Source organism: Anticarsia gemmatalis, chromosome 11, assembly GCF_050436995.1.
Source record: "Anticarsia gemmatalis isolate Benzon Research Colony breed Stoneville strain chromosome 11, ilAntGemm2 primary, whole genome shotgun sequence".
NCBI lineage: Eukaryota > Metazoa > Arthropoda > Insecta > Lepidoptera > Erebidae > Anticarsia > Anticarsia gemmatalis.
Window position 1 is genome coordinate 13,200,344 of NC_134755.1, and position 23,470 is coordinate 13,223,813.

The 23,470-nt window shown below is 33.6% G+C and overlaps 1 protein-coding gene across 1 annotated transcript in view; it reads right to left on the reverse strand.

Moving 5' to 3' along the window:
• The window catches only part of LOC142976408 (vesicular acetylcholine transporter-like), an 87,176-nt gene that overhangs the window by 12,687 nt on the left and 51,019 nt on the right, over window positions 1–23,470 (reverse strand). Inside the window, exons 3-4 of the mRNA XM_076119742.1 lie at window positions 14,586–14,665; window positions 13,983–14,174 (exon numbers count right to left, since the gene is read on the reverse strand). Coding sequence (XP_075975857.1) covers window positions 13,983–14,129 — 147 coding nt within the window. The 5' untranslated portion in view covers window positions 14,130–14,174; window positions 14,586–14,665. The remainder of the gene's footprint in view (window positions 1–13,982; window positions 14,175–14,585; window positions 14,666–23,470) is intronic.

A 23,470-nucleotide genomic window follows, 5' to 3' on the forward strand; every position in this document is an offset into this window, starting at 1 on the left:
TAGAGCCTCTTTGGCTGTAAATTTGGGAGTAGTTAAATTTTCATTTAGTTCTTTCATATTGTGATCAGTTTCGTTATTTGGTGTTGTATGTTTTAATTCTCCACTGTTAGTTTCAGTAGAATCTGATGTATGTATTTCATTTGACTTTGTCGTATTTATTAGATTGAATAATGTATTTTCAGATGCATAATTTATATTAGTTTCATTGTCAACCATTAAAGATGCAGGGTCGGCACCGTTTTCTTCTCTTTCTTTATTTAGCAGTGGTTCTTTAAATATTTCAGTAATAGGTCTTGTAATTTCATTAAGTTCATGATTCGATTTACTATCATAAGCTAGCGTAGACTGCGTGCCGAATAAACTATCATAAATTGTAACATCTTTATGTTTAACTCCATATAAGATGTTTTCTTCTGTGTCACCTTCAAATGCTTGGAAAATGCCTGTTGTATTTTCAGTTTCTGTAATATCATGGATACCGAAATATTGTATTGTGTTCGTGTCTTGGGCCATAACATCATTATTTTGTTCAGTAGATGTCTCAACTTTCTGTGGAAAACCGGGTTTATGAAGAACAACATTCTGTTCAGTAGTTATTTGCCATTTGTCCATTGTGCTCGGTCTATTTTCTTCTTTATTTTGTGTTTTTATGTTAGATGCAGTAAAAACGTTTGTCATTTTTAAGTTGTCTTCATTCGCTGTTTGTATTATATTATCACTCTTAGAAATTACTTTGCCTGTCTCCAAATTAAGAGCAACCGTTTGGTTATTAGGGAGATTCAAATTAGTTTCATCATAATTTTCCTCTAGTAAGGTATTATCAGTAACTCCCAAATTTTCTAGACCTATGGTAGACGGTGACGGTGTTTCAGACAATATTGTTGCTAAAGAATTGGTTTCATATGGTTGTACTAAGTTTTCTTTACCAAGCGTTTCCATACCTAGCGCAGTTGTTTGTTTGCTTGGTACATCTAAATTGTTTATGTCATATTTTTCTTCTGGTAAAATTTGGAAATTTTGATTTTTCTCGGTAAATAATGATAGTGAATTTGGCAACGTTTCTGAATTAAAATTAGTTTCAGATAATAGCAATGAGTCTTTCATATCTTTTGTAGATAAATTATTTGCAGAGTGCTCTTTTATACCTGGTATTTGGTTTAAATCACTTGTAGTGGTCAAATTATTAACTTTAGATTCTCCATCTTCATCGCTATAATTTTCTGGTTCTATTACAGCATTGTTTGTGTTAGTTTTCATATCTATTGTAGTCGATAATGAATTATGGATATTGTTTGGTGTAGTTTTAGTTATTTGCGTCCTAATTGTAGTACTTTCAGTGTCACTTGATATGATTTCATTGTTATTTATAGTTAAATCGTCATAAACTTCAGTATTTTGGACGCCGTTCATTCCATTAGTTGGAATAGGCATTTCCGAAGTTGTTTCATATTTCTCCATCTGTAAATTGTTGTTCATAGTTTCTTCTACATCATAATCAGTACCCATTTCATTTACAGTCTTCGTAGTATTATTTTCATCAAACTCGTTACTGATCAAAGGTAATGTATAGTTATGTACACTTGAATCGATACCTTCTGGTTCTAAAATGTTATCAATAGTATTTGACGGGGTGAGATTTTCATTAAACTTATTGTCAGTACCTTTTGAATAGATATTATCAGAGTGAAGCTTTGCAGTTTTGTGATCATTTTGGCTATCTTCATTGTCACTTGTTTTTATTTCTAATGCGGTTGTAGATAACAGTTGTTCTACGTCATCATATTCTGGTACTTGTACAGTGTTTTCTGTATTCAATGTATTTGATTTATTTTGATTATATTCATAGTCACCTAATTTCATCTCTAATGTTGCAACAGGTGTTGTAAAAAGCTTATTTTGGTCATCAAATCGTTGTTCTTGTAAATCATATTCTTGCTTTGTGTTTTTATATAGAGTTTTTGTATTATTTAATGGTAATGGTGCACTGCCATACATATTTTCTGAATCAAATTTGGTTTCTTCATTCGATGGATTTATAGTTACGTTTGCTTCACTATTGGGTAAAATATCATCAGCTTCAGTTGAGTCACCATTTGAATCTAAGTTATAACTCTCCAATACAGTTAACGGCAGTTTGGTCGTTAAAGTATTTGATATATCGGTTTGTTGAGAAGCTGTAAGAGTCTCTTTGGTATCTTCAACTTCATAAAATCTGGTGTTTATATTACTGTTGCTCTTACTAGTAAAATCAAGATCTGTCTGAGTGCTAGAATCTACTGCATCTTCCTTATTTAGTAAAGGACTTACAGTACCGAGAGCAGGAGTCGAAGTGGACTCACTATTTACATTTTCTTCGTGAATTTCATCTAATTTTAAGTTTTCGATTGTACTATGATATGGGTCTTTCATATTTATTTCATCATTAGAAGGATTTGTATTTGTTATGACATTTTCATCGTAACTCACAGTACTGTTAATAGTTGTTATATTTCCACTTATATCTTTATTTACAGGTGAAGCATCATCAAAGTCACTATTAACTAAAGTACCAAATTCATTCTCAGTATTATTTTCTTGATTGTCTAAAGAGCTAATGGTTTCTTTATATACATTGATCTGATTCGTCATAATGTCGGCTGAAGGCGTTGTTACCCCAATCATTTCGTATGATGAATTAAATTGCGTGTCAGGTAAAACACTTAAAGATTCCTGATCTGTCATTTCTCTCAGATCTTCAGCATTACTTCTTAATACATTATTGTCCAATCTTCTTTTAGCAAATTTTCTAGCTGTTTTAGTGCTAAGACTACGATTGGTTAAATAAGGTATGTTTATGTTAATAGTAACAACTTGCTTTTTACTTTTAGGAGAAGGAGAAGGTTTAGTTTCTTTTGCAGATGTAGTTTGTGTCTCAGTTCCATCAATGTTTTTACTATCAGTTGGACTTTCTTTTTGGAACATACTACGTCTACTAAGTTTAATATTTAAAGTGGTAGACTTTTCTTTGTTTCCAAGCTTTGGTGTTCTAGTTGCAAGCTTTGTGATCTTATCTCTTATGCCTATTTGATCAAAAACATCTGCAGGAATTTGGTGCGCCATGTTTCTTCTCGTTTGATTAATGAATTTGTAACTTTCAGTAGAATTTTCAGAGTAATTTGATTCGTTAATATTCATACCCCATGGGTATTTCGAGTTGGCTTCAGTTAATCCTATCTTTGGTGTGCTTTTTCCTAGAATATTTTCATCAACGGGTAAAGTTTTCTTTGCCATTTCGTTTAAATCAGATTTATTTTGAGCACCTGATGTATAATTTTCTTTAAAATGAACACTATTTTTGTGCATGTTAAGAGATCTTGTAATTTCTTTACTGGCATTTTTAGGCTTTTTCACAGTATTATTCATTATAAATTCAGAACTGTCGATATCCGCATCATTACCATCTGTGTTCCATATTGGTTTGTATAGATCAGAGCTGTTCTGCCCGCTTTCATTTGACGAACTTAAGTTTTCATTGTCAAGAGTACTATTAATGTTACCGTTTTTCATATTTTGTGAGTATTTTCGATATAACGCTTCTAGATTTTCTACTGACAGAGGGTCTATCAAACTGCCTGGTCTAATTCTTGCCGTCTCTTTTATTTGGTTTATCTTTGATGCATTTGAATTATTAAAGGTATTGTTAAGCTTTAGCTCTTCTTTCAGTTTAAGAATATTAGCTGTGGAAGTATTATTGGATTTATTAGTAAGCGTAAGATTTCCTTTTCCTTGTTTCATTTTTTGTTTCAGATTTGATCTTCTTGTTAAATCATAATAGCCGTTGTCCGCAGTTTTATTATTATCCTCAGATCGCAGTACCGTTACTCCAGTTCGATTAGTTTCTTCAAAATCATTTGAAATGTCTTGTTTTTTTGAAACTGTTTGATTTATTGCAACAGTGTCATTTTTAGGATTTTCATCTATACTAAGTAACGAAAATTTTATCCCATCTGTAGCAGTTTCTATACCTACTTTAATACTTAATTGGACCATATCAGGTTCAGGTTTAGGTGTAAACTGTGGCTTAGTTTTTACGTCATTATTCGAGCTCTTATTACTAGATGTCTTTATGATTTCTTCTTTACTGATGTCAATGGTACTGGAGTCTTCTTTCACAGAAGTAAGTGGATTAGTTACTTCTCTGTCAACTATATCGTCATCCGTCAGTTCTTCTTTGAAAAAATAATCGTTTTCGTCACTTAGGTCGTGACTTTTATTAGTTTTTATTAATGGTAATGTAATTAGTTCATCTGAGTGTGCCCTCACGAGGAGCGAAGTGCTTAGCTGAAATGGTGTAGTATCTGGATACATTTTTTGTAACTTTTGTGCCATACTTTCATAAGAAGTTTCGTCTTTGTCTTTATATACTGGTTTTTCTATGGCACTTGTAGAACTAGGTTCAATTTCAACCGTTGGTTGTGTAGCTTCCGTGGTAATATCGAATATCAGGTTTGAAGTTTGTAAAGAATTCGTTATTGGTTCTAAATATTCTTGAATATTGCTTTTGGTTTCCTCTTGACTTTCTTTTGTTTCATCAGTAACAGTTAAACTGTTCAGTATATCTGATGTTATATTTTTTGGTTCGTTTTCAGTGATATCTTTATTAGAAATTGCTTTTGTTATGTCTTTTCGCGTAAAATTTTCGCTGTAGTCGAAAATAGGTGGCGCAATTATTACGGACCTTTGTGTAGTTTCTTTTAATAAGAGAGAACTAGGGACCAAATTGTTTTTCACAGTTGTAGGTGTTACATAAGTCAAGTACGTTTCATGTTCTAGAGTTTCTTCAGTTGATATGTTTTGTGATGAAGTAAGAGGTTTAGTCACATTCATGTATGGTTCAATACCTAAATTAGAATCTATTGGTGCTTCAACAGTTACCTCGTTTAACATATTTTCAGTTTTTAATGTTGCATGTGTTGAAAGTGCTGCCGTAGTGGTTAAAACATTTGTAGACATAGGTATAGTAAGTGATTCTTTATCTGTAAATGTTTTGTTGTCATTCTCAGTAGATTTACTTGAAGTTAAAGTAAAATTGTCTGGAATACCAATCAGCATATCATCTGTTTCAATTAGTGTTGGAAAATCGTTGCTTCTGGTAGTATTAAGTGCCTCGGTTAAAGCCATTGACTTGAGATTCAGGTCAGGTACTGTCTCTAATGGAACTTCGGTAGTTAATGTTGCAGCCCGTATGCTTTCACTATTATAAATGGTGTCTTGTTCTTGATAAGGTAATGATACTGCCAGATTTTTTATTGTATGATTTTCGGATTGTGTTTCAAGAGTCATTGGTTCTATAGTTGTGGTGTCTGTTTTAGCTTCATATGGTATTATATTAGATAATATAAATACATCTGCAGTTTCATTAGTTGATGATTGTTCATTTGATTCAGTTTTCACATCATTTGGTAAAGGTGTTGTCGAATTAATTTCAGTTTTTACTTTTATTTCAGAGTCTACAACACGGTCGGTGTTAGGTTCAGTGCTATTTATAATATTCAAACTTTCATTGAATTTTGCTAGTGTTTCAGTTGTACTAAGATCAGAATTTACATTAACAATTGTGCTTTCAGAATAGTCAGCATCTTTCTCAATACTTTTGGCACTATATGCTGAAATATGTTCTAAATCATAATCAAATAGTTTTTCGTTGTCTTCGTCAGTTGGTTCAGTAGTATTTTCAATCACAACATAATTTTGGTTATCTTGTTTGGCTGTGAGTGTATTATTTATATATTTATGATTTGTTACTTCAACTGAATTGCTTGTATTCATAATTCTTGCTTCTGTGCTGATACTAGTACTATTTATAGAACGATTATTTATGGTATCTGGAGTAAAATGAGCTTTTTCATCGTACACTGTATCATTTGAAGGTGCAGTTTTAGATATAGTTAGTATTTGTTCTGTTGGTATGTTCATAGAACTGGTAGTAGTTGAGCTAATTTGATCTTCAGCTGTATCAAATATTGAAAGTGGTGTGGTAAAGTTACTTTCTGTATTTATTTCTGTTTTATTAGTTTCGAGGTTTGTTTCTTCATATTCATAATCTTCATCAGGTGGTAGATTATCGTTCAAATAAGCTAAAATGTCAGCCCCCAGACTATGCGGTGGTTTAACTTGGTATTTAAACGAATCTGCAAATGTCAATGTATGTGCTGGAATGTTTGTAGTTACGGAAGAAATATCTAAAGGTTCTGTGTTTTCAATCAAATATGGTTTAGTTTCAGTTACAGATTGTGTTGTATCTTCAATACCTGGAATTAAATCTATCTGTTTGTCATTTTCTGTTGAATGTTTCTCTTTTTGGGAATTTGATATAGAAGAAGCCTTTTCTGTGCTATTTATTACATTTAAAACAGCAGTCTCTTCATTAACTTTCATTATTGATTTAGACGGTTCCATATCGTTGTTGGTAGGACCAATTTGAACTACATTGTCTAACGCAGGATTTTGGTAGATCTCCGTAGGCGCTGAATTTAGGTCGGTTGTATCTTTAATATCTGGATTCAAATCTATCTGCTTGTCACTGTTAGTTTGCTGAATCTCTTCTTGTAAACTTAATGTCTTTCCCGTGTTATTCATTTCATCTAGAACAGCAGTTTCTTCTTTAAGTTCAACTATTGACTTAGAGGGTTCAAAATCTTGATTAGTAGGATTAATTTCAACAATATTTTCTAACTCTGAATCTTGATAGATCTCTGTAGCAGCTGGGTTTGGTTCAATTGTTACTTCAAATGTACTGTGTTGGCTTGCGAAGTTCTTCTTTATTTTCTCAGTGTTATTGATATTGTTTAAATTATTTATACTGGTAGTTGTGTCTGGGGATGATTTATGTTCTTCGTTAAGAGCTGCCTCTTCTTTCAGTTCAGTAATAGACCTAGAAGGTTCAATACTTTGATAAGTAGGATTCATTTCAACAATATCTTGTAACGATGGATCGTGATAGATCTTCGTAGCTGCAGCTGAGTTGGTTTTGATGGTTACTTCAAATGAATGATTAGGACTCACTAAGTTATTATTTATAATTTCAGTGCTTCGGTTTTCTATATTATTAGGTTTATCTATAGTGACAGTACTTCCGTAGCTATTCGAACTAATAGTTTCACGTGTAAATGTGATATTCTCGTCAAGAATCGCAGCCACTTCATTTACTTCTATTATTGATTTGGAAAACTTTATAGCTTTATTTGTAGGATCCATTGGAATATTTTCTAAGTACATCTCTGTAGTACCTGGTTTCGCTTCGCCTGTAACTTCAAATGTACTATCTTGATCTGTCAAGTTCTTATTAATTATTCCAGTATTGCTGTTATTGTCTATTTCATTTGACCTATTTATAGTAGCGGTAGAATCAAAGTTATTCATACTAGTTGTTACTTCAGAGAACCTTTTTCCCTCGTCCAATTTGTCAAAAACTGCAGTTGCTTCTTCAGTATCTTGATTTGTAGGACTAACTTGAATTACATTTTTTAATCCAAAATTTTCGTAAATTTCTGCGGCAGCTGGTTTTGGATCAGTTGTTACTTTTAATGAATTCTTTTGACTTGTAAAGTCTTTATTTATCATTTTAGTATTACTAATGTTCTCTTCTTCATTAGATTCATTTATTTCCAAGGTATCCATAACAGTTGTAACTTTGGATAATCTTGTATGTCCTTCGTTCGTGTCATCAAAAACAGCAGCTTCTTCTTTCAGTTCCAATATAGACTTAGAAAGGTTCATGTTTTTGTTAGTCGGATAAATTTGAACAACATTTTCATTTGGTTCAATTGTAACTTCAAATGGACTGTTTTGACTTGTCACGCTTTTATTAATCATTTCAGTAGTACTGATGTTTTCTGCTTCGTTAGATCTATTTATTTCCAAGTTTTTCATAGCAGTTGTAATTTTGGCTAATGTTGTATGTACTTCGTTAATTTTGTCAAGGACCGCAGTCCTCTCCTTAAGTTCAATAATTGAACTAGAAGGCTCTATATCTTGATTTGTAAGACTGATTTGAAGAACATTTTCTATCGCTGGATCTCGGTAGGTCTCCGTAATAGATAGATTTAGATCAGGTTTAAATTGACTGTCACGGCTTGTAAGGTTCTTGTTGATATTTTCTATTTCATTAGATATATTCATATCGACAGTAGTTTTGAAATTATTCATACTAGTAGTGGCATCGGAGAATGTTTTATTTTCTGCCTCCATTGTTCCAAGAACAGCAGCATTTTCTTTTGACTTAGAAGGTTCATTATCTTGATTGGCAGGCTTAATTTGAACAACATTGTCTAATGCATAATCTTGGTAGGATCCATTAAATTCAGTGGCAACTGTAACTAAACTATTTTCATCCGTCAAGCGTTTATTTATCGCTTCAGTGTTATTAGTGTCAATCTCATTTGACCAACTTATATCGGTAGTAGGTTCAAAACTATTCATACTAGTTACTGCATCGTATAATGATTTATTTTCTTCCTCCACTTGGTCAAGAATGGCAGTTACTCCTTTTAGTTCCATTGTCGGCTTAGAAGGATAAATATCTTGATTGATAGGAACAATTTGAATCACATTATCTAACGTAGATTTGTGGTATGTATCTGTATTAACTTGATTAGGTTTGGTATTGTTGATATTTTTTAATTCATTAGATACATTTGTGATGACACTCTGTTCAAAGTTATTCAAACTGTTAGTTGCATCAGAAAAAATGCTGTGTTCTACGTTCATTTCGTCAAGAACCACAGTCTTTTCATTTAGTTCGAATGTCGGCTTAGAAAGATGGATATCTTGATTAGTAGGAACAATTTGTATCACATTATCCATCGTTGGTTTTTGGTATATCTCTGTGTTAACTGGATTTGGTTCTATAGTAAATTCTAATGGATTGTTTTGACTCGTGGTGTTTGTATGTACTGTCTCAATATTATTTTGGTTTTCTGCCTCTCTGGGTTTATTTATTTTAATAGTATTTTCTAAACTATTCATGCTAGTTGTTGCATCAGGAAATGTTTCACGTTCATCGTTGATTTCTTTGATAACTGCGGTCTCTTCTATAAGGTCGATTATTGACTTAGAAGGTTCCATATCTTGATTAGTTGGAATATTTTGAACATTTTCTAACACTGGATTTTGGTAGATTTCTGTAGTCATTTTATTTGGTTCAATTGTAACTTCAAGCAAACTGGTTTGGCTTGTAATATTGTTGTCTAGTCTTTCAGTATTATTAATATTTTTTGTTTCATTAGAGCTATTGATATTATTAGTAGTTTTAAAGTTATTTACACTAGTAGTTATTTTATGTTCATCGTTGATTGTGTCAAGAACTGCAGTTTCTTCTTTAAGTTCTAATATTGACTTAGAAACTTCAATACCTTGATTGATAGGATTCATTTGAACAACATTCTCAGAATCTTCGTATAAAATATTGGGTTTGGTTGTCACTTGAAATAAAATATTTTGGCTTGAGAATTTTTCATTAGTTATGTCCTTATTGTTACTGTTTTTTGTCTCGTTAGATTTATTTATATCGATAGTAGTTTGGTAGTTGTTTATACTAGGTGTTACACCAGGGAATATTTCACGTTCTTTGGTATATTTTTCGGTCGTAGGATTTTCAGTTATGTATGTTTCGTCAGATAAAACTTCATTAAATGTGTTATCAATTTGAGCAGTTAATTCATCAGTGGTTTTACTTACAGTAGCAGTAGATATATCATTTTGAAGATTTGGTTTATTAATTTTCGTAACATTATTACTTATTTTCAATACATTTGTGAAAGTCGTTTCAGTGGTTGACGGCGGAGTTATAAAATTATTTATTGTGTTTATTTCTGTTATGTTTTCTTGCAATACATTTTGTTCGAGTTCATCTTTTGAATCCTCGTAAGGTGTCATTTCGTTCACCAAATCAAAAATATCGTTAGTTATATTTTGATATGGTTCAATTTGGATCGTATTCGGCGTCAGGTTCCCTGATTCCGTTTTTTCTGATGACAAAGTACTTGGTAGAGTACTATTCAATGTTGAATATGGTTCTGTACTTGTCGTTAATTTAAAATTTGAGTCATTCGGTTGATCGCTGGCTTCAGCTAAGAATGGCTTTAAATTAGAATCTTCCGTTTCTTTATTAATAACAGTATTGCTTGTAAGTCCTACTTCATTTAGTGCATCAGTAATATTATATGTAGGCGGTGGAATAGCGGTGGAAGAATTCTCATCTACTATCGTTACACTCGTTGCAGCGAGATTAGGGCTTACAGACCCTGGATACTGGTCAGTCATATTAAGTTTGGGAGATTCTGTTTCACTTACATACTTATTATACTTATCATCATCATTATTTACAGCTGTCGGTGTGATCACCAGATTTGGTAAGATGGTTAATACTTCTTTGTTGGTTGAAGCTGTATTGGGGTCGTTTGTATTTTCCATTATTGTAGTTATTTCTTTAGATGTATGATCTTCTTTCTTATTATGCCCTAGTTCAAAAAGTAAACTTGTTTCAATAATGCTCGCGTTTTTATTATAAATTGTATATTTGTTTGAGTTTATATGGTGTTTAGGTTTATAAGTGTCATTTAACATACTCTTGTTATATTTTTCAGTTCCTTCATTTTTGTCTCCCATAGTTGTGTCAGTTATATCAAAATCCTCTTTCACGTGCGAGATATTATTGTCATTGATTGTAGGTTCTTGAATTTGGTGTCCTTTAGTAGTGTCAGTTAAATCAAATACTTTGTTAATTAAATTAACATACATATCTGAAGGTACGCTTGGAATGTTTATATCATCGACTGTATTACTATCAGGTGTTTCTAGTTCATTATCAGTCCACATACTTACAGTCGTCATTGGAGTAGTAAATGTTGCATTTTCACCTGCAGCTTTGCTGCTTCTGTTAGATAACTCCTCGGTATATTTCGGTTTACTCTCTACTAATACACTATTTTCATTTGTAAGGCCTTGATTTTTTTCTTTTACTGTTGTATCAGTTAAATCTAAAATTTTCTTTATTAAATTGTCATTTATTCCAGGAGGTACATTTGTAAGGCTTTTATGATCAACGGGTAAACTACTAAATGCTTCTGGTTTATTTGTAGTTGTTATGATACCTACAGTTGTCATAGCATTAGTTGATATTATATTTGTCTCAGCTGTTTGAATGTCGTTAGTAATAAGTCCCTGAGTGTATTTTGGTGTGATCTCATTAATAATTTCAGTAGTCGTAGTGTAGTCTACAACTTCATTGTCTTGCACACCTTCAGAACTCATTGCAGTTGTCATATTTTCATTAATTAACTTATTAATCTCGGATATAGTATTTATTTTTTCAGTATCGGCTTTCAAAGTCATGTCTTCGGTGGTTTTTGTGCATTCATGCAAAATATTGGAATCATTCATATTATAACCATAACTTTTCTTATGATTTAAAATAGTTATCATAGGTAAAGTACTTAATGTGCTTAATTTTGTGACTGTAACCGTTGTGAATGTTTCGATTTCTTCAGTGGAGTTAAGCGTGTTTTTTGTAATACTTGATGTTGTTTCAACATCAGTAGTGCCGACTTGTGAAATTATTTCATTATTCATATCATTTACTGATGAGTTTGATACTGAAGTAGTAACAACTGATTTCATAGAAGTGGTCGCAAGTTCATTATTTTCATTGATATTTTGAATAGTGGTCGATTTCGTCACGTTTTTTATTGCGTCTGATGTTTTACTTTTATTATTTTTAGTTTCATTTTCAACTGTAGTAGTAGACATATGTGGTGTTACGTATTCATATAATGGAGGCAAGCTAGTTGGTAGTCCTTCTGATTTATTTGATTTCAATGTTGTTGAAGGAATTGTAGTAAAAATATTATTTATAGCTGTAGTATTCAATAGCTCCACATCTACCTTTTTATTTTTTCGTAGTTTTAAATTATGTTTAGTAGTCTTCGATACAAAATCATTTAACAATATAATAGCTCTTGAAACATCTCTTAGTTTGAGAGGGTCTTGTGAGTTCGCTTCTAATTCTGAGATACTGTTTGTCTTAAAACTGTCCTGATCAGTTACATTGTTCCCTTCTATAGTTGTAGGATAATTTTGTAGAACATCACTCGTTAATTCTTTATTGCCTTTATTGTGTACAGAAGAATCATTATCAAAGTTCTTTTTCACATTATCATTTAATTTCTTAACCAACTTTTCAATTCTTGAAATAGTCATTTTATAATCATAATGTAAACTTGTCGATTTGTTTCTATTTAAACTATAAGTACCAAAGTCTTCATCTGAATCTAGATTTTGGATCGCATCTTTTTTACAAAGAGGAGTTATTTTGCCGTTTTCACAACAAATGTTTACATAATCCGAATGATTTCTAGTTGTTATAACTTCAATGTACACTTTTATAGTGTTACTTTTGCGAAGAAATCTAAACACTTTTGTTAAGTTTTTCTTTTCGCTTTCAACTAAATAAGTATACAATGATTGTAAATTACAATCTGAGAAAACTTCAGGTAGAGCTACTTCCTCGCTTTCCTTCTCTTTGTGATCATATTTTGTATCTATAATATCTATTTCTATACTAGAGTTTGTATGAAGCACTTTATGTAAATCTTCTTCTATCACATTGTACTTTCTTAAAGTAATGTCTTGTTTTTCTGGATGTAGTGTCAATATGATTATAAGACTATGTTTCATAGAGCGTCTTACCTGAGGTTTGATTCTACCAAACAGATTGTATCTCTTGATAGTATACTTATGATGACGTCGCGTCTGTACGAGAGCTTTGAATAAGATGTGATCTAGTTTAGTTCTGAGTAAACTCTTCACGGCTGATTCATTGTCACTGTCTTGTAAACGATGTTTACCACAATTAGAATGACCGAACGCTTCACTCGAGACATTACTCTTTTTAGTCAACTCTTGCCTTAAGTTAAAACAAGTATTGTTGTAAATCTTTTTATAAAGATCTAAAACTTTGACATCAGTATTATGAGTATCACTTGGGTCTATTAGATTCTTCTCATTGTTGAAGATTTCTTCTTTAGCATTAAGTGTTTCTCGCATACACGCACAGAGACTTTTTAGTAATTTTAGCGTCACATCTAGTAGGTGTTCATCACTGGTCGCCGCGTCGATAGATTGTAGAATTTTCATTAACAAAGGGCTATCACTGTTTGCTAAACTGTTCTTTAGTTGCACTAAACCTTCGTTTCGGTTCACGAGAGTGACGAGACATAGTATGAGTAGTCTAATGTACATTTTAAGTAGGTAGTTGTATTGACGTCATGTTGCCCGTGACTGTGGGGGCCGAGTAAACTTGTTCATGTAACTATGTTTTGGCTTGTAGAGGTAAACGTTATGCGATAAGGAGGTTGTTTCCTTTTATTTGTCGAGTTACGGCTCGTGGGTCGGATGTAATGCTTGTCCAGTTGAGAGGAAATTTTGAAATGGTTTTTCTTTTTTTTGTGAAGTTGATAGTCGTTAGTCTACTTTTAGAGCTATTTATACTGTTTCCGGGTAGCTGTTTTACTACCGTTTCAAATATCTAACCGTTAGTCACAGATAAGTTAAGCTGTTTAGGTATTTTTACGATAAACAAAATACAACGTTATTTGTAATTAACACATTATTTTTGATTATTATTAGTTATTGTCGTCGTTACGTTTTTAGAGGACTTATTCAAAGAGATTTATTGGAAAAAGATTGTAAATTAAATATAATTAATACATATTTATATGTATCAACCGAAAAACACCTTACTTTAACACCAAGAAGCCACTCATCAATGAACTACTCGTTATTATCTAATTAAAGATGCATATTAAGAGGATGATATAATTTTCTAGTTTCTGATATCCTAGCTAGCAATTAGTTTAGCATCCTTGCATAATCACGTTAACTTCCGTATGATAAACCACCATCGTGCAACGTTAAGTTTTTTCTGTTGTTATTCTATCTCTCACCCAGTTGTCCATCTCCTTCTGTCTATCGAGCAGCATCTCCTGCAGGCGCGGGCCCAGCTCCTCCATGAAGCCGCGCGCGAGGCCGCGCGAGTGCTCCAGCGCCTGCTGGCTCACCACCACCGACGCGAACTCCAGGTACACCTCCATCGTCGTCTCCAGCTCCGGGACTGGCAGCTTTGGGAGCTGCACATTCTGAGAGGAGAATATGAGTTAATTTACTAGTTATTTAGAACGTATTATCAAAATTTTGTATACTTCTGTAGGGAGATTAGTGACAATAAGTACTTATACATCAATTGGTACGATAATATATGCTATCTAACTGGCAGACGCGTGATTTTGGGTTAAAAAAGGGTTCTCAGATCTAACTAAAAAAATTATGAATCTTGGGCTTTAGGTTATCGGTTGGTTATCGCCAAAAACGGTTCAGTAGCGCAATTCTCTACATTCTTTACTGTCGAGTATCGAGAGTCTTACGGAGCCCGGTAGAGGCGCTCAACAGATTCTCTTAAAAATAGCTCAATATCAAGTCTATTGTCGGCAGTGGATAGAACTAGAGACTCGAAATACAGAAGTCTACTTGAAGACACTCGTTCTACTGACCTGGAAGTCCTCGTCTTCGGAGCCGTAGACCTGCGTGCTCAGCCACCTCTTGGGCAGCGACAGCAGGGACTCGCCCCATGCTGGAACAAACAAAATAAACATACTATAACATGTTTTAAATGATCAGAGAAACAACCTCCTAGTAACCGAGTAGCTACCGAGAAATTTTATATAAAAATTGTCTAATTCCGCTAGTGTATTTCGAAAAAAAATAGCTGTAGAAAGTAGGTATCGAATATAGAAAATGTACGTTTAAATTTACATTTCCCCAAATCCGTAAAACAGTTTTAACGTGAAAGAGAAACAAACAAACAACCATAAATCGACAGAAACTTTTACATTTATAATAATAGTAAGATATTTCAACTATACGGACATACACATTTATACATACATATACATATACCTACTGTACCTCTACCAAAGGGTAAAAGATTCATGTAAGTGGCAATATCCTGAAACGTTTCCGTGAAGCGCCTGCACGTGAGGTACGGTACTGTTTGTTTAATCAATAGAGTAAGAGGATTTATTGATTAAAAGCCAATAAGGTATAAACCAGAGCATACAAAGCTGTAAAATTGTATAAAAATAAATTGAAATGAAAATGCACTTTTACGAACGTAGAAAAACGTTATTCCTCAGATATCTAACTTAAATAGTGACTTTAGAGAGAGAATCTTTAGACAATTTGTAATCAAATTATTAGTTAATTAAGTAAGCTTCATTTGCGCAAAATTATTCATTCTTATTTTAGCCGCTACGGGAACGATTTTTTAAGACTATGTCATTATAAATCTTTTACTACCATGTTAAACTACATCAACTATAGCAGACGGACAGACAGTCTAACTTTCACATTTACAATATTAATACAAAAGTATAAATAAATTCGCTATCATAAAAAAAATGTCGCCATTTTTATTCATCTTCATCAAATTAAACAATCGTTCAAATCCATGTATCTTCTAACTAATAAACAGAATGAATGAATACTATTTGTCATTGAATCGCTTCGTCAGCGAGCGCCGTATTACTTGCAGTGACATCAATCGTGTCCGACCCCAGTACCAGTAGGGATGAAGATTGAGTGGTTAATTTAATACTGGCCGGGGTTTTTGCTCCTTCGATTGGTAGTGGGGACTTTGTATTAGCTGCTAGATTAATGTAGGAATAAGAAAGTGTAAAGATTTTTAGTCTCATAATATTGGCGTTAGACCGAGTTGGGCAGAGTGAGTAAATTAAAATATTTTTGAGTTTTGCTTTTATGACGCTCATACCCCCCACATCTTAGTGCGGTCATTCTATAGATGGGTGATCGAAGTGTGGTATTTAAACTCCAAACTCCAAATTTCCGAGCATCTCCGTGCTTCGGAAGGCACGTAAAAAGTCGGTCCCGGTTGTTGTCAACTAATATCGTTAGTCGTTAAGCCACGCCAAAGGTATTTCGGGCGGCTCGAACAACTTTGACACTTGGTTGACCACTTACCATACGATAAGATAAATAAAAATAATTTTGTAATACCTTTTCTATTTTTCGTGTGGGCGCTACGCTCATGTTAAGCAATCTTCAACGAAGATATTTTATAGATAGGTCGCGGCTAAGAGGTAGGTAAAGCTAAGCGTCTGCATGGTTGATGAACACTAACCAGACGAAATAAGCCTAGCAGGTTAAAAAAACTTAAAGCGACAATATCAAATAGAATGGTTTTCGGTTTAACAATAACTTTATTGTCCAATATTTTCCCAAAGCTACACAACACAATAGCCTTACATCTACAATATATCGGAACAAGAGACAGACTGCATTATCCTACATTACACTCCAGTGCATTGACGTAACTACATTTGTAGCGTACATTTGCGAGTGGCCAGCTGTATCGATCAATAACGGAATAGGGGATGTAGCGAGTGATGCTGTGACTCTGTACAGTGCTTTTGTATTTATTATTTTGTAGATGGCTTGTAGCTAAGTACCAGCAGCCACGTAGATCAACCTTTCAGGTTAAGCTATGTTTGCCGAGGTTAGTCTATCGATGGGTGCCCTTATTATACGTATCGAATAACCGTCGCACCCTGTAATTCTTTCCAATTTAGTCGAGCCAATCTATACTAATATTATAAAGCTGAAGAGTTTGTTTGAACGCGCTAATCTCAGGAACTACTGGTCTGATTTAAAAAATATTTCTGTGTTAGATAGCCGATTTATCGAGTAAGGCTATATGTTATAAACATCACGCTACGACAATAGGAGCAGGGTAAAAATGGGAAAAATATTGACCCATTCTCTCTAATGTCACGCAAGCGAAGATGCGCGGGTCAGCTATTCTTTAATATGTAGCGAAACTGTTTATATAACTTTGCGGCAATTATGTAAGATATCTTATTTCTATGTTACCATAGCCAAAATGGTGGTAGGAATAAACAAAAACATCAGTTTTCACATTCAAAACTTAATACAACCCGTCCCGGCAATAAAAACCTAGCAAACTTACCTAACTTATTCTATCTCTAGAATTGCACAGGCTTCTCAATCCCGCGCCGAGTACAAACTCTCAAACGAAATAACTTGTTACTTCAGGAAAGTTTTTCTGTACGTATTGATTTTCTTGCACGTCGTTATAATGCCGTGAGAACTTCACACCTGCTAACGAATATTAATTATAGCACCCCTGCACAACGAGGGTGGAGGTACAACCGTGTTTGTTTATAATAAAAACATGTAGCATGATAATATGGAATAAACTTTTATCGGCGCCTACAAACCTATGCAAAAATATTTTGTTAGCCTATTATAGTCCACCAACTTAGTAGAGAGCCTCGTTTGCAGAATTCGCGCCTGAGGTGTACAAAATTGAGAGTTTATAACATTAGTGACCTGTAGGCTTATGCAGCTGACGGTGGCCTGTTTGATACAGCTACTAATTTGAAAATCTATACTAATATTATAAAGCTGAAGAGTTTGTATGTTTGAACGCGCTAATCTCGGGAACTACCGATTTGAAAAATTATCTCAGTGTTAGATAGCTCATTTATCGAGGAAGGCTAGATATAGGCTATATATCATCACGCTACGACCAATAGGAGCGGAGTACCAGTAAAAATGTTACAAAAACGGAGAAAATTATGACCCATTCTTTCTTATGTGACGCAAGCGAAGTTACACGGGTCAGCTAGTAATGTATAAAATTATTAATTATAACCTATATAAATCATGCATGCCAAGACTCTACTAAGTTTCAAATTTCATCTAAATCAGTTTAGTCGTTTAGAATATAACGTAACAAACATGAATACATTCTAATATAGACCTCATATCGAGCCTTCATATTTATGATTTTGATGTAATGAAACACTTTGCTATAATATATTTATCAGGCGCTTTCATTATGCACGACCGTTTTAAAAACTAAAATAATGGACTAAATCTTTGATTGAATATATTTTAATTGACAAATGAAAATAAATATTATTAATAATAGTTTATCAATGAATCAAAGCCCTTGATTATTGTATGTCGTGTGGAGTTTTCAATATTTTGTTCAGACAATTACCTAGATGTAATCTTTGAATGCGTGACTATGTTATATGGGGTGGCGATAATCTTTTTACAATCGAGTAGTTATTTATATTTGCTATTTGAATTAACGAATATATAACTATTTAAACTATTTTGTTCAGAGTATTACGTCTTTTGCATATGAAGGTGCAGGCAGAGTTGTCTGATGTATAAAATAATTTCGTCATTGGTTACAAAGGACCACCAAGGACAACTGAATACCTACCTATGTAGACAAAGCAGGGAATTGGACTTAAGTAGGTACCTCAGTATTGGCAATCGCACACTGTTTTACCCACAACAAATAAAGTCACAATTATGGTAAGACTAAAGACTTCACCGGTTTTTTTCGCCTTCGTCATGTTGTTCTACTTACATGAGAAATCGTACTGATCTTTTTTTATGTGTATGCCTACTTATTGTACGTTACCATGGGACTGACATACGCTGTCCCTAATATTTCAAGAAAGAAATCATTAAGCCGAAATTACAAACTTCCATCATTACATCAATAGAAAAGACATTTGAAAATTGAAGAGCCATCTAAACTAATTCAGAGCCAGAAGAGCGTATATCGTATACAATCTATATGTAAAGCTGTCAGTATTCCGCTGAAGTGGTGCTCGGCCTACATCGGGCCACGTTTGTGCCAAGTTTACAAGCAAATGTCGTGCCGCTGTGCTTTCCTTGACCTCATCGCTTTATTATGCTTATATTGTAGTAAAATTGGATTGGGTTAGAGGTTTACATCGCCTTATATATTTTCAGTGCTAAGTAAAAAAAGGTAGAGAGTAGGAGAGTTTAAAAGTTATGAGGCCATCATAGACTTTTTGTTTTTTTGTCCGACAAAAGGAAAAGCTATGAATACAATACAATTTTATTTGAACCAAAAAACCGAAACTTCGTTTAAATCCTCTTATTACTGCAAAGAGAGAACCATATAATACCAAAACCAGACTTTTAAAGCATAACACTATTAGTCCTTTTTTCCACCGAGCCTGTCCGAGGTGGTAATACAATAAAAACCGTCTGTCCGTCGGTCAGTTGAAACTTAATTATGTACAAGTGCTGTGCCCCGGCTTGCCCCGGGGGATGAGGCGAGGTGCCACTGACAGCGGACTCATAAATCCCGGAGTTTAGTTGCTGGTAGAATATTTAAAAGGTAGAGTTATTGCGGGTCTAGATTATTTGTGGCTTTCTTAGGCTTGTACATTTTGGAGCTACTGTTGAATAAATGCTAGCTGTAAGGTGGCTTTTGCTTATTATGTTGTTTTTAGGTTGTAAAACTATTTTAAAAATAAAATTTGTTAGTTATAATTTATTTTTCGAGCCTAGGGAAAGCGAACGATAACATTTGATTTCGATTTAAATATTATAAACACGTAAACCTATCTGTCTGTACATAACATTTGTAACGCTTTCATTGCTAAACCGAAGAAACAATTTTGATTAAAATGAACATGGAAATACATGAAGACTCAGTATAAAAGTAATGGCAAAATCTATACTAATATTATAAAGCTGAAGAGTTTGTTTGTATGTTTGAACACGCTAATCTCAGGAACTACTGGTCCGATTTGAAAAATTCCTTTAGATTTAGATAGCGCATTTATTGAGGAAGGCTATAGGTTATACATCATCACGCTACGACCAATAGGAGCAGAGTATTAGTAAAAAATGTTACCAAAACGGGGAAAATTTTGACCCATTCTCTCTAATGTGACGCAAGCGAAGTTGCGCGGGTCAGCTAGTATGAAATATAATATCAATAAAATTACACCTAAGGTGCTTAAAATAGGGAAAATTATGCGTGAGCCCACCAGGATAATTTTTTCATGTAATATTATTTTAAGATTTGCATGTTTTTAACCTATCATCGCTCATAGCGCCTAATAATAATTTCGAACGCACGTTTTATAAAACCACTCTTAAATTTTTATATAAATATAACTACTATTCCATCATCCCTCAGAGAATTTAATATAATAATGAATCTCAAAGTAAACCTTAACTAATTGAAACTCCGACATCAAACAATGAATTAATTAATATTACAACGCAATTATTTTTAATTAGTACAAACAGTCATTGATTAAATCATCTCATTACATTTTCTTTATTAAAAAGAACAAAGGAAAATTATATTCTTTTTTCTTTACGATTTTTTACTTTCTGTAACAAGCAAAATGTTATTAATTATAATAGACCTTGAATGGTGTCCAGTATATGGTTATAGCCCCTATTTCTCTTTTAAATAAATTTACATCTTCATTATAATTTAATATTATTTATTGCGAAATTTGTAAGTATTTTATGTACGAAATACTCACTCGAAAGTGTTTTTGGGATATAAATTGCCTGATGTCATAAATATATAATACAAAAATGACGACAGGTTAACATTCAGCTATAATGTTCAAAATATCTAGTTTTACCTACCTTAGAAAAATTGCAATGTCTGAAAAAGGCTACTAAGATTGTCACCACTCTAATATAAGACCTATTTCTGTATATGAGCCGAGTCTTTCTTCCAGACTATGTTAGAGTTGGCTTCCAGTCTCACCGGATGCAGCTGTATGCCAGTATTTTACATGGAGCGACTGCCTATCGGATGTCCACAACCCAGTTACCTGGGTTATAACGCGATACCCTTCGGTAAGACTGGTTTTTTTCCCTCGATATAACTTAGTAAGCAATAAATGATTTTCTTTTAATTTATTAAAATTGCTGTGCTGCCCGCTCTCGCTTCCGCTACCCGCTTACACTATGACCTGCACGGTTTGTGAGCCGGTTGCCATGGCAACGGCAGGTGCGATCGATCGCAGGTGCGACGCGACGGAACACCTTTATACTCCAATGTGTTCGTTAGAAAGGGATAGAATATACGTGTAGTAGTAAGAGTGAGAGAGACGGAATGTGTGAATTGAGTTTGCGTACGTATGTGATGAAGAGAAAATGAATTGTGTATGTGTGTGTGTGGGTCTGTGAGATTTGGTAGTTGGGTGGTTTATGAATTGTGTTATGGAAATTATTGGAAAGTTAACTATTAGTACATATTAATATTGCCTGAATATATACTTATAATGGAGTATTTTTAATAGTGGTTTCTGAAATTAGGAACTTAAAGCTTTGGTTGTAGAGTCACGAAAGATGGCAGTTAAATTAAATACTCGCAAACGAAACAAATGACGATCGAGTGCAAGAAATTTAAATTTAAAACTTAAATATGCTTTCTTTTTCCTTTAAAAAGTCCCATATTTAATAATTATTAATTTTTATTTTAGATTCCATACATGCTTACATACATACAAGAAAATTACGTCTTCTCCCATATGAGTAGGCAGAGGACCAAGAAACGATAATTTAAGATTGTACAACTATTACTTCATTCAATTATAAATGCCTAAAACATAAAATGTCACAAAACAAGAAAATGTTCCCTAATTAATGTCTATTTCTGAAAGCCTCGAGGCTATAATGGCGTCGTAATAAAAATAGCGTTTGTTTCGTAGGCGCTCTACCGTGACTCTATTACCGGCTCTACATCTGGCGTAGCTGTTGTCTACACAGTTTTAATTAACTTGCTCTACTTAGCCTCTTTGTACTGAAGAATAATTACTTTGCAACTAGTTACAAGATTATTTTGAAAATAAAGAAAAAGCGTAGAAATTATGGTCACTATTCTATACATTGTTTGTTAACTTAAATAATGACGAGTAATATGTTATGTCAAAGCAGCAATGTACAATAAGCATGCGAAGTAATCGTGTCCGTTGGTCCTGTATGACGAGTTATATGAATGTGAATGAAGCAAGGGAAGTTTGTAAGATTCATTGCAAGCAGCGTTCTTTTGGCTGGCTACCTACCCCTTGGCTTTATGTATGTACTAGCTGACCTGCGCAACTTTGCTTGCGTCACATGAGAGCGAATGGGTTAAAATTTTCCTCGTTTTAGTAACGTGTATTACTGGTACTCTGCTCCTTTTGGGCGTAGCGGGATGATATATATATATAAGTCTATAACCTTCCTCGAGAAATGGACTATTTAACACTGAAAGAATTTTTCAAATCGGACCAGTAGTTCCTGAGATAAGCGCATTGAAACAAACAAACAAACTCCTTAGCTTTATAATATTAGTATAGATGAATACGAATTTCACAAACATACATTTCGTGGGAATCAAACATGGCGGAAAACGAATAGCAAAGTTTTATACAAATAGAGTCTTTCGAAACTCTAACTAAATTTTCATTCTCTACATTTGAACAATGTGAAAACCTAACGATGTGGTGTGCTAACGAGCTTCGTGTTGACTCTACGTAGTCTATGTAGAGAACGAATACAGTTTGGTGGTTAGTTTCGGAAATATAAATAGAAGAGATTTATGGAGAGCGATTTTTATTTTATACTAGCTGACCCGTGCAACTTCGCTTGCGTCTAATAAGAGAGAATGGGTGAAATTTTTTCCCGTTTTTGTAACATTAATTACTGGTTCTCTGCTTCTATTGGCCGTAGCGTGATGATATATAACCTATAGCCTTTCCGATTAATGGACTATCTAACACTGAAAGAATTTTTCAAATAGGTCCAGTAGTTCCTGAGATTAGCGCAATCAAACAAACAAACAAACAATCAACAATATTAGTATAGATATGAAAGTTCTTTTTAAAGTAAAAGTAACTGTCATTATTATTACTTTGCCTGCCTCCGTGACGCAGTGGTTTAGGTTGCCACGCCACTACCATTGTGTCGGGATGGCGTGGGTTCCATTCCCACACGGAACAATTATTTATGCGATCCACAAATAATTGTTTCGGGTCTAATTGTACTTTGTGTCCATTGTTTGTATCTTTGTAAAAGTCTCCGCGACACAAAAGCAAATCTTAGTGCGGGTGTTGTCTTTAAAATGAGTTTTTTTATGCCATATACCTACCTAACTACTAACTACCCTACACTTTTGGTAACTATGTACAATACACGTTTGGTAAAAAAATCTTACAGCACGGTATTGTCTAACTGATAGAAAAAAATACGCTTAATAGCTGTTATTGTTTCTCATATATTATGAAATTTTCTTCTAGTAATAAAAATACCCTTTAATTTAGAATATTTCCTCACACATATGACAATAACACACACTCTCCTTTTCTCTACCTTCAAAAATATACCCTCGCTTGTTCTCAAAGGTCACTTACTAAAAGGTTAGCGGAAAAAACGCGATGGAAAATATGTCTCAACATTTTCGTAGCAAATCGCCTACGTCACGCAAAGTCTACAACGCTACGACATGACGTAGCATTTTGCTACGAAGTGCTACGTTTGAATAAGG